Genomic DNA, 12,882 nt, shown 5'->3' on the forward strand with positions numbered 1-12,882 from the left:
GCAGCAGTTCGAAGGATTGGGGTTGGGAAGGAATAGCGGGACAACTTGGCAGCCTCTTTTCTCAGGGCCCTATGCATTCAGAGTGAAGCAAGTGTTTGGGAACTCAAACCAAAGGCATGAAGAAATGAACAGGCCAGAAAAATGTGGGAGCATCTCATTAACGCTTTCTATTTCTGTTGTTCTGCAGCAGACTCGGGCAACCCAGACGAGCACAATACGCAGAGCGTAAGAGAGACAGCACCGCAACCTGTGAATAATAGCCTCACCACCGTTCCCACCACGGACCCATCTCAGAACCTCCCCCAATACCTACCTCCTGCAGAGGATAACCTAGGTCCTCTACCTGAAAATTGGGAGATGGCCTATACCGAGAATGGAGAAGTCTATTTTATAGAGTAAAGCATATCTTTTTCTTGTTCTCATTTTTTTTTCTCCCTCTCCCTCCCTCCCCTCTATGGGTAACCCTGGAGATACAGAGATGGTGTCTGCATGTGTATTTCCTATGCACAGTTGCATATCAGAGCAAAAAATATCCTTGCTGGTTATAAACTGTTGTTGTGATACTCCTCCTACACACTCATCTAGTGATTGCATCTACATCCAAACTTTTCCAGACTTCAGAGACATTTGGATTCACTAGACTTGATGAGGGATTGTGGGTTACAGAAAGGGAGTTGGACTCTGTTAATAGCACAATCAAGGAATGCAATCATAGTTTCAAGATCAGCAAGCAGTTTAAAAAGAAAAAGATCAGAGGTTCAAGATCAACAGGTCAGTTATTTTCTAGGCTGGGATGAAAGCTCCTAATTACCTGAGAGCTGAGTTCAGGAGCCTGCCTGCGTGCATGTATTGAGATGGGAGGAAAAATCCCTCCTCTTGCAGGTTCAGCCTGTGGCACAACCACGGAGCTAGCATCCCGCTCTACTCATCAAAGACAGGAGCACAATTCAGTACTAATGTGCGAGGCATAACTCACAGCAAAACTTGGCACGAGGTCTTTGAAAGAATCAAAAGGACATGATGATGATGTGGAGTTTTTTGGGTGTTTTTTTTTTTTTTAATGACCGCGTTAGGCTGTTGGCAGTCTTCGAGTGCTACTAATATTGATTTCTTTTTCAGGCCATAAATAATATGCTCTGATTGTACTTAAATAGACTTATTCAGACGTGAGCAGTTTAATCAACAGAATGGGTTGGTGGGAGGGAGTCTTCACACAGCATTTAGCTAGTCATTAGCGTTCAAATGGTGCTTGATACTGAAGGCTAAAGCCATAGCTGGCTAAGCAGGGTTTGGGCAAAGAAAAGGATATTTTGGTTCTGAAGGCTTGCACAGTGCAGGACTGGGTACTGAGGACCTCTGTCTGCAGACTGAATATAGTGCACCCAGGTACGAAGCCTTTCCCTTGGCCTAGTACTTGGGATAGCATGTTAACTCGAACCCGTTGAGCATCTCCTGCATGTTGTAGACATGCTCCGGTCTGGCTGTGATTTAGAAGAGTCTTGCTAAAGGGTGGTAGTGAGAATGGCCCTACAATGGCTAGAAGTGAAGTTACCAGGGATGCGAGCTCATGCTAGAGATGATATCTTTTATTAGACCGACTAGATTTTTGCAAAAAAAAAAATTATTTAATTGCAAGACTTTGGGCACAAGCACCCTTCCTCAGGTGTTACCAGGGAGGGATTCCTGGGTCTGCCTAGAAGAGAATACCCCTCTCTACTGCACAGGCTACAATCCCAGACATAAGGTAGGGGAAAGACCAGGGTGGGAAGCATTGGGTGCTGTGGGGCCCTTGCTGCTCACAAGGACCTTACATTGCTGTCCATTTGGCCATTCCCCACAGGTATCTGAATCATGTCAGGAGCTGCACTGGTTTGTAAAACAGCCCGTGGTCAGGAACGCTGCACAACATCTTACCTGGTGTACCTCCACTCACACTAAGGGGGGTCATTATTTTCTCCCACATGGCATTCAACCCTCAGTTATGTCTTGAGGGTGACTTAGTCCCTCTCCTTTCATTTTCCTGAAACACTTCTGCGATGCAGAGTGCTGCATGGTATATAATACACCCAGTCTTGTAATGAGCTCAGGCCCTGGACTGCCAAATAGTCTTTAAAGATGAGGTGAACCTTTTATCATAAAGATTAGGGCGGGCAGGGGAATTAATGCATTATAAAGTCTGTCCCTATTCACTAAAACTGACTTAGAGATCTGTCCTTGTCTCGGTGTGTGTGCTTGACTCAATGCTAATGCGTTTTATACATGTTATGGAAATAAGGGGCAGGAGCTGGGCAAATCAGTCCAGAAGAAATAAAAGTACCCGGCTCCTGTCAGACGGTGCAGGTTCCAGGAGATGATCTCCATACTGACATGTGATCCACAGGTGGAAAAAGTTTGCAGATCCATGACATAGTAACTCCTGCAACATGCACAGGAATCTTTCCAGCTAATATCTATCTGTCTATCTATCTATCTAGACAATATAGATATATAGGTAGATCTATCTATCTATCTATCTATCTAGAGCTATCTGTCTATATGGATATCTAGAGCTATGTATCTGTATAGATATCTATATAGATATATCTACCTATATATAGCTATAGATGGCTAGATATCTAATATATATAGATATAGATATAGATATCTAGCCATCTATATCTATATAGAGATATATTAGTATCTAACATAGATATCTAGCCATCTATATCTATATAGAGATATATTAGTATCTAATATAGATATCTAGCCATCTATATCTATATAGATCTTTATTTATATAGATAGATAGATATATTGATTTATCTAACTAGATAGATATATATAATCCTATCTCTATATATCTATATCTAGATAAATATTGATATATAGATATCTATATCAAATATTTATATATATAAATATATTTTAGTTCATTGTGTGTGTGTGTGTGTGTGTGTGTGTGTGTGTGTGTGTGTGTGTGTAGCTATGTATATATGTGTATACAATTCTCCGAACCTGCTGAAACAAAATTGTGATTCTATTTCTTCTGAATCAAAAAGATGCCTTCAGTGGAGCTGACCCTATAGTTCTCATTTATTAACACCGGTCATGTTTCCATTTCTGGTTTGCAGCCATAATACTAAAACAACATCTTGGCTAGACCCACGGTGCCTGAACAAACAGCAGAAGCCTCTAGAAGAATGTGAAGATGATGGTAAGAGACTGAAACCAGTCAAATAAAACTCTGTGCATTTGGTCTAATTTAGGTACATAGATTTTTGTGCCTCTCTCCCTCTGTCCCCCGTCCCCTCCCCCAGCCCTTCTCCATGATTACACAAGGGAAAAGGAAAAAATGACAAACATGAAGTGTATAGTGCTATCCTTTATGCAGATGAGTTTGTTATAAAATTGTGGCTTCAAAGCAAAGCAACCATTATGATTTTCAAATTATCCTGCAGCAGTGCTATAAGTAGGAGACCTCTATGTTTGTGCAAAAAAGGTTTAACTGTTCACCAATACTGAATGTCATACGGATCCCTCAAACAGGCGTGCTAGCTTGGTTTCCCTTTGCACACCGAGATACACTCTGAATGATTCACTATGTTATACTGTGCCTAGGATGTTTTATGTCAGGGGAAGGCAACCTCTTCCAGCAGCAGGCCAAAGCCCTCCACTGCTGAATGCCACTAAAGCCCCACATCCACGGGCCGTATCCAGTGTTTCCGCAGGACAGATCTGGCCCATGGCCTGCAGGTTACTGACCCATGTTTTATATGGATCCAAAGGACATTTATTATTTCCTTCCGTGGGTGGACTCGAAAGACAACGTATTGCTTCACTTTTCAGTGTCAGATTCAGGTAGTTTAGTTCATGTGGTGACCACTGCATACAAATGATATCCGATTGATGGATTTTTATCACTGAATAGTTTGCACTGTTCTAATTTTGTATTCCTTGAGATGTTGAAAATGCAAGCCAATGTCCAATCTAAAGCAGCCAAATGAAAGGGGATGCTTTTATTTAAGTGCCTCTTAAAAAAAGACATTGAAAGTAACAAAACTTCAATACCAAAAACTGCAAACATAATGAGACAGGATTAGTACAACATTTGGGAAAACATGCTTCCAAGTATGGTCTAATGACCTTCAAGACAAAAATTATTGTAGTATTTTAACTTTTTAAACTTTTAACTGGCACGGTGCTAGCTCAAGAGAGAGAACTTGAGAGTTTTTAGTGCATGTGTGTTGGCACCATCATCCTAAAGTTCACTCGGGCATTGTGATTAGTCACTACCTCAAACTTCCTTTGGAGCAAGGTTCCTGTGAAAGAGGGATGTTATTATAATTAGGAAAGAAGTGAGCACAAAGTTGTCCATTTTGGATCAGTTTTGAAAGTGGCCTCTAAAACTGCTGCTACATTTTCCACGAGCAATTCTTTGACCTCCAATGTTTTCCCCCCCCATCTGAATTTGCACATCGTACTCAGCGTGGACTATGTGTTCTTCTTTGATACCTAGGCAGCCAACTCACTCGTGCAAGTGCAAAATGCCAGGATTTTGAGGGAGCGTGCAAAACATGGACAGGAAGTGTGCACGGACTGTTTGTCTGTGTCTGCTAGGTAGTCCCTTTGAAATGTGGGACCCTACTTTCCAGTGCCTGATTGTGCAAAACTAGGATTGAACCAGACAGAGATGCCCTATTGTCTGTAGGACTCTGGGCAAGAAGGTCCTTACCCCTGGGCTGTTTCTTTTGTGGGATAAGGATAAAAAAAATTATTTCAGCAGGCAATCAGTGGCACAGCTTTATACAGGGGGAGTTCCTGGTCTGCAGGGAACAGCTTGTACTCTCTAAGCTCCCCCTCTTTTTGGAGTTTTGCTTTATTAGCACATTAAAAAGCAACACTACGAAACAAAAATCCAGCAAAACATAAATCTCAGCCTCAGCTTGCTTCTGCCTGAAGCCAGGCTTTTCCCAGAAGCATTTCCCCTGTCCTAGCTCCTGCTGACGGCAAGATTCAAGCTCCCCTAGTAATCTAGTTGAAGTTAGCAAGAGACATGTGCCATTGTGGCTAAGCATGAGACACTTGCACTTGCATACTATGTCAAGCCACAAGCCGACACGTCAAGGGGACCTTTCATCTCTGTTCAGGACCCTAGTTTCTTCTGGATATAGAGAAATCTGATCCTCTCTTCAATTAAAAATTGCTGTCTGAATAGCTGAATTGGGATTATAAAAATATAGCCGTATAATAAGTTTTAATGAGTAGCAGTGCCTTTGCTCAGCAGCTTCTTAAGTTTAGCTAATTTTATCTTTCCCACTTCTGTTTGCTAACTAATGAGAATTTTTTAACAGCAACTCGTTAAATTCATCATTTCACAGGTGCATGTAGTGTGCTGCACAGTTTTAGTTCGCTGTTCTGATATTTCTTGAGAATTCGCAAAAAATGTAGAGTTTGCGGGGGGTGGGGAAGCAGGCAGGCCTCGAAAGGGGTAAAATCGTCAAAGCTGTTTCTGTGTACGCTTTACCCAAATTTACCAAATTCCAACCCAAAGCAGTTAAACCTTGATGTCATTTGTCCAAGTAGTTACGCTAAAGTCAATGGGTGCCTATATACGTGCAGTGAGGCTGCTTCGACGTGCTGTAATTATGGCGTGTTAGAGTAGGCTCAACTAACTGAGTCCTCTGGAGCATGGTAATTACCATGCTACAGCAGACTTCAGCGTCATGTGTATCAGTGTCCCCGTGCTGAAAAAAGGTGGCAGGGATGCTTTAACTAAAGCTTGCCGCTATTTTTCAGCGTGGGGATGCTGATACACATGACGCTCTGGACGCTTTAATTAAAGCAGCTCTTGGAGCTGCTCTAATTAAAGCACCTCCCTCTCCCCCCACTCCTGGAGCACATGTATAAACACCCTGTAAGACTACTCCCGTTTGAAGCTGTATGTGTGTTTGTGTGTTTATATGTGACTACTCCCATCTGAAGTTGTGTGTGTGTGTAGGCCTGGTTCCATGATGTGTTCAGTACAATAAATGTTTTGGTGTTAGACATCTTGTCCAGCTTGTTTCGGATGCACGTGCCTTGCATCCTCTCCATGCCGGGGTCCCAGTCCCTGGAAGTCATCAGTAGTTTTCTGTTGACTACACTATACAAAGAAATTGCCAATTAGCCTTTCACACTGCAATTTCCAGACAATAGCTCTGATGTACTCGAATGCGAACAGTTCATGGGTAAATTAGACCACGTCAAATATTTCTTAAGTGTCAAAAAATTCAACAGCAATTTTCTGGTCCTGTATTTTCTGTTTGTACCATTCATTAACATGGCTTACGCTTTTCTGTATGAAGTCCAAGTTTGTTTTGCCATCCGCATTCTAGTTTTGTCTCCACCTTTCATTTCCTGACTGCATTAGCATTGATAAGCTAAGTGATACCTTAATCAACTGTGTCATTGTTAACTGATGAAAATGGAGCCGCTAATGATAAACACAGCAATGCTGAATATTGATGGCTTGCACATTTGAAACCGGATCCGTAAAGATCTCGTAACGCCGCACCATCCAGTGGTTTCCCATTGAAAATAGTGACGTTCCACGCCGGGGGCCGGTACTTTTGTTTTGCAGAGTTGGGGTCCAAATCTCCAATTCACTTTAACCTCATGTCCCTAAGTTACTTCCAGTTTAAGGGTAAAGCCTTCCTCTCAGATCTGTACATTAATACTCAACTTTGGCTTTTCGGTAGATATGCTAACATATACGTCTGAGAGGATGGCTTTGCAACAAAACATCACTTTATCACATCCCGTTGTGTTGTGAAAGTAAACTGGTCGACACGATGATTATGACGGTGGAGGAACTGTATTTATGGTTCGCATCCAAGTCCGTAAATATTCTGGTCACTAAGATGTGATAAAGCAAAAGCTCGGCCTAGTCCTGTTCGAAATTGGTGTTGGTTCTGCTGTTGGCTGGAGGGGGTTTCTTGCTTGGTGCTGGTATCTGAAATTTTCTTTTAATGTTTTCTGTCTCGTTTACTGCTGTTCCCTTGGAGAAGAAGGGGTACACACGGAGGAACTGGACAGTGAACTAGGTAAATCATCCATCTCTCATTTTGCTGTTTGACTTCAACTGCACTTGTTTCAGCCTTCAATTGCTTAGCTTTCTCCTTTCTGTCATTTTGCATCTTTCAGGTTGGTTTTTTTTGAAGTTTTTTTTTTTTTTTCCCTTTTAATGTCATCAAGGCCTCAATCAGAAACAAAACTTTTCTGGCACTTGGAAGGAGGTGCTTTTTTCCCCCTCTCTATGGCATGGAAACTAAAGCACGTCTCTCATGAACTGGGTGCTGAAGAGGAGAGATGGAAAAAGGCTTCAATCTTGAAAAGGCTTAAGAGCGTCTTTAGCTTTCTGCAGAGTGGTTTAAATCCGGACCCTGTCGAGTCGCAGACGGGAGGGGAGGTTGCCATTGGCTTCGGTGGAGTTAGGATTTCACCTCTAAATCCAGACCTATTGACTTCAAAGTTAAGGTTCAGCCCATAAGGACATCTAGGCAGGATCAGAGCCCGAGACATTTCTCTGCTTAGGGAAAATAGTGAAATTTCGAACAGTGGCTAAAAATATCTCCCCAAATGCATTTGCTAAGCTTATAAATATAACAGCAGGAGTTTTTGCCTCAGCCATTCATTTTACAAATTAGCTCTTTTCAGATGCTCTGGTGGTGTGATATTTCCTGCATAGTTTTGAAGAATGCTATCTTAATATCCAATCTCCTTTAGCTGTGCGACCTGAGTCTCTGCTTCTGGCGTAGAGAAAGGTTAGACTGTGGTTATTTCTGTTTAGCAAGCCCTAGTCTGCTTCAGAAGCTAAAAGGCATAAATAGGCTGCACATGATTTTATTTTCCCTGGCTCTGTTCGGGCTATAAATTGCAGTTATAGTTCATTGTTTTCTATGCCAGAGGACTACCTTACAGTGGAATTAATCTCTGATTTCCTTAATGACTTGAAAGTTAGACTGCATCCCACTTCTATGTGATGGATATGCCCAAAGCAGTCAATAACTATTGACTGGATTGCAAAAACTATATAAAATACTGTTCTTGTGGCTAGTGTGACTCGGGTAACCTTAAGGGCTGCATTTCTTTTAGTGCAGTACCGCAATGCAACCTAAATAGAGTAATAATAAAATATAATAAATAAAATATAAAATGCTTTTTATAAAATAACTGAATGCAACTCTCCTGCTTTGCACCTGTCAGCCAGATAGATAGGGGGTGCTGGCAACCTTTCCATATGTGGTATAATGTATATATGTTTCTTGTCATGGAGAGAGAAAGCATCTAGCTAGCAAACCATTAGTTGATAACCACAGTCCGAATTCTTCCTACTCAAGCCAGTTCTTAACTATACTTTGATTTCAGTGAGAGTAATCATGGAAGCAGAGACAGATATGTATTGTAGGGGCTCATGAGTTGCCTGCAAGTCAAGAAAGGAGTTTCAAGTTTGAAGTAGTTCAGGCAATTGCAGCGAGGTTAGCAAATGTCTAAACTTCGAAGCTAGTTCTCCCCTCAAGCAAGAATACAGATTGAGTTATGCCAACGGGTTCATTTAACTAAAGTTTAACGTTTGTTTCCTAAATGTGAGAAAATTAAATCGAAGGAAGTATAGACAAGATAAACACAAAGGGTTTAATATGTAGTAATGTAAACGATCCTGTTTTTAACAGAACAGAGCATTGTAGGACATAGATGTGAAAACATCAGGGGCCAAATTGCACACTGTTATACGTGGGCAAGAACCCACCCCCCGTTGTGAACACTGAGACCTGTAATTCCTCGTTTTATTGGAATAAATGAAGACTGAAATGTCAGCCACAGCTTTTGCCTGTCCTGATTCCTGTCTGTGTCATATCTTTCACTGCACAGAAACTTTGGAAGACCTGCAGTGCTTTCGCCAGCTGGGACTCCCATTCAATTGTGTTCTTGTTAAAGTTTGTTTAAAGACTTCCAGGACTTGGCCCTTTAGTTTTTGAGCTTCCTTTTTACTGTAGACATCCCCTTTTGTGGTTTGGAGAGGAACGCCAATTTCCAGAGCGTTCGTTTCGTAAGCATGCAAACTAGATCTGCTCACGAGACCTGTGTTTCCTTAGCCAAAAGTTAGCACTGGCTTGCATTTCGATGTTTATGTCTCAAGGAATCCAAAGATGCTAAAACATGATAAGCAGAAAAAGAAACCAGAATCGGAGGGGAAACCTGCCTTTTATTTGCAAATAAGAGACATGTGGAGCCAAAACCATGAAATTAATTTCATCTGATGTTCAGCCAATTCCTAACACAAACATCAACTTTGAGTAATTAGTCCATGTGTGTTTGTGTGGATTCTGTTCGCCTTCAGTCTGGAACTACTTCTGTCCTTATGGCAGCGTCTGTAAATACAGAGCTGGAGAGTTGCATTATTCTGATTAATGGGCCATTGTTTGATTGTATTGGCTAAGCAACTGATGCTGTTCATAAAAGTAAATCTTTGCTTTCCATAACGAATAAACACAGATTACTTCCTATTGGTTTTGTCATTTTAGCAGGAAGTGCTGCATTCGTAAAGAATTCATTCTCATTAGGGTCTTTTAATAGACTGCAGATGAATGCATCTTAGAAGAGGTTGGATCTCTTTTTAATGTCACTTTTGTAGGATCTTAAGAGCCAGGCCCATCTATTCTGTCTTTGTACAGAGCTTACCCGCGCTGGTGTCCCATCCCCGGTTGACGGGCACCACCGTAATGAACCAGGGGCACCACAATTATGGGCACCGCCCTAATACCCATGATTGCTGCTGCTAATAAGGATCATAGCTTCAGGACCTAAGCCTAGTGGGAGCTTTGGGTTTGACTTTCGTAGGAACAAGTTCAGGCCCTCGAGTAATACATACGTTTAATAGTTTTTCTCAACTGCTTTGCCTGTTTCTCATTCACTGATTCTGCCTAAAGTACTGTACCCCTCCAGATCAGAAGTAATGCCAGCACAGAGTAGGTAGATAGGCTTCCAAGGGCTAATTCCATCTACAGAGCTATTTTCAGCAATTATGCTCATTTTAAAACATGGAAATAGCTGATTAGGGTGATCAGTGCTGTTTTTTCAGGTGCCTTCCTGTCTGTGCAGCAGCTGGCAGGATGGGACCCTGGTCCCATTTGGGGCATTTGGTTGCCACGCTAAGTGTTGCAATATAGTGAATGTATAAAATATATAGTATATATTCACAGTTCCCATGAATGCTTAGCAGAAACATGCTTTCCCCCAACTAAAACATCCCCAGAAACACACTGACATTCCCTTAAAGAAAAAAAGGCAGTAATATTTCATAAATAATAGACAGCTGGCCACAATTGTCCTCTCTCCACAGGTTTGTTAGATCTACTGCTGTCACAAGCAAACCTTAATATTTATACTCCGTAAACCATGTGCTGACATTCATCCAGATGGAAAGAAAGATGGCCATGGCCATTCTCTTTCCCATTAGCTGTATGATAAGTGAAATATGGGTTTATGTGGACTTCTGCCAGCCAGCTTGCAACTAGGATGCCTGTCTGAAAAACACGCATGTACGATATTAATATTTTTTTGTTTCCAGAACTGCCTGCTGGTTGGGAAAAGATCGAAGATCCCGTATATGGTGTCTACTATGTAGAGTAAGTGCTGTCAGGCATTTCTCGTTGGCATGACATATAGGGAAGAGCTTTTTCTACTGGAGTTTGGGCACTTCACCGTCACTGTAGTTGCACGGTGGCTCTGTGCTGGGGGAAGCTGATGCTTGTACTCCTCTAGAAAAAACCCAGGAGCTAACTGAGAGTACTAGAAACAAGAAAAGGGTCTGCCCTAATGGCTTGGGAAGCTTATAGTCACCAGCATCCCAGACCAGCCTAAAACTCAAGACGTGACCAGTTAAAAGTGCTCAGTCTTAAATAGGGCACATCATCCCTTGCTCTTCTGCACCCCCTAGCGTGTGCATGCGGGTGAGCATTTCAGGCTCGGACCTTCCTCCTCGCCCGGAGAAGAGCGCTGGACACGCTCGAAATGTTTGCTGCAAGTGGGTTTCTCTGCAGGAAGAGGCCTGCTGTGACGGGAATGCTTGGAAACCTCAGGCCTTAACACTCAGAGGCCGAGGCTCCTTAGCAAATGACTTGGCTGTTACTAAAGGCCCTTGTTAAAAAAGCTGGGGAACGAAGGATGCCTTTGTGAAGATGCAAGCGATTTTAGCTGAGATCTGTTTAATCAGGGCTGTAATGATTGAACGGTTAATTGAGCACTTTCCCCAGCATAGCAATACGATCAAACTGTGCTCTCCTACAGCAGATTACCGATTCAATATATATATATTTTTAAGGATTGAGACATGACAGTGTTTTTTTGGCGAACCAGGAACCTGCACTGTGTCGTTAAGAATGACGGGTTTAATGTAATTGTCACCAGCACTGCAACAGCGTCTTCTTTCTCTAGATGTCAGGTCTCTCCTTTGGGAAATCAGAGATCGAGTTTTGTTTCATCGCTGACCCCACAAAATGAATTTTTAATTATGTGTATACTCCTGTCTGTTAGGATGGCTTGTGATAGCCCTCAGAGTAGATGTGGCATACCCTTTCTGTCTGCTTTGGCTCATTTGTGACCCTACCATCTGTGCCTTGGGAAACGAGGTTAGCAGACGCATAATTAAGGCTTGACATTTATTCGCCGAAGATATCAAGGATATTTTTCGGCTATTAAATGTTGCCAAGAGGCCTCTTGAGCATTTCTCATGCCACTCTGTGTCCGCGTGCCCCTCAATTCTGGGCCACTCCTGACGGTTAAATTAAATAAGAAGCCAACAGCATGTGGCATAAGTTTATTTGACTTAATATTTATCATCTGCCTCGACAAATGCAATATAGATCTGTTTCTGTTTCTTGCATGTACACTTTAAATTAAAGCCACCCGTGCAAAAGAAAGCGACGGTTTTATGAAAAAAGCTAAAGCAATTTTTATGGATACATTAAAATTGTCCATCTCTTATAGGATTCATGCATGTGTTTTCATTTGCTCACTGGATTAATTAAATCAGCAGTCTGTCATCAGATGCATTTCATATCCATGTTGTGAATTAAGCAGAGAGATTTCTGAGCAGAACTCAATAGCGAATGTATTGCAGCTACCTGCAAATTACTTTCTTTTTAATAAAAAAGCTGTGCCAGGGACTTTCAGACGGGCAGTGAAACGCATGTTCTCGGTGGTGAGCTTTGCCTGGGACGCAAAGATGGATTTTAACCACCAAATGCAGTTATCTCCAGGTAGACGCTTAAAGCCAGTGATACGCCAGATTCATAAGTAGGTATTGGAAAAATTGGATATAAGCTTTTTATTTTGGGGTGCTAGGATTTTTAGGTTGGTTAAGTTTTAAACACAGAGATGCTACATGGCAGAGAGTATTTGGAAATCAGCCACGTGACTATCATCAAAATCAGCCCAGAACTGACCGTCTGAAGTTCTCGAGATGTGTTTTTCACCGCTTTTCAAACTGGCCTATTTTGCCACCTTTTCCTTGCACGGTTTGCTCATGTCTTCCTGCAGACTGGCATGTCAAAAGCACCGTAGCTTTTCTTAACTCGGCAGCCCATTTTCCCAGCATTCGAACAACGGGTGTTGGAGGATAACGTGGCTCTGCTGTTAATCTCAGCTTGCGCCTATTATCCAGAATGAATCTGGACTGCCGTACTTGTCCCACACCAGCTTCGTTTTGGCAAAGTTTTTTTCTAAGGCTCCAAAAAATGGTTGACATCTGCAGAAAACAGAGCCCATCTCTGCTCAGCCTTGGGGTCAGTTTATTCTGTTCATTAAAAATACCGTGTCTTCACAGCTCTATTATGTTCATAAAAATTAAAACCAAGTATTTGC

General features: G+C 42.0%; 1 protein-coding gene across 14 annotated transcripts in view; it reads left to right on the plus strand.

Moving 5' to 3' along the window:
- The window catches only part of MAGI1 (membrane associated guanylate kinase, WW and PDZ domain containing 1), a 182,105-nt gene that overhangs the window by 103,515 nt on the left and 65,708 nt on the right, over positions 1-12,882 (plus strand). For 9 of the 14 annotated variants that reach the window (XM_025199015.1, XM_025199016.1, XM_025199017.1 and 6 more), the window contains exons 4-7: positions 188-395; positions 3,111-3,193; positions 7,023-7,061; positions 10,589-10,646. In XM_025199015.1, coding sequence (XP_025054800.1) covers positions 188-395; positions 3,111-3,193; positions 7,023-7,061; positions 10,589-10,646 — 388 coding nt within the window. The remainder of the gene's footprint in view (positions 1-187; positions 396-3,110; positions 3,194-7,022; positions 7,062-10,588; positions 10,647-12,882) is intronic. The other 5 variants (XM_025199022.1, XM_025199027.1, XM_025199025.1 and 2 more) reach the window with 2 other exon arrangements.

This window comes from Alligator sinensis, unplaced genomic scaffold (genome assembly GCF_000455745.1).
Source record: "Alligator sinensis unplaced genomic scaffold, ASM45574v1 scaffold469_1, whole genome shotgun sequence".
NCBI classification, from domain to species: domain Eukaryota; kingdom Metazoa; phylum Chordata; order Crocodylia; family Alligatoridae; genus Alligator; species Alligator sinensis.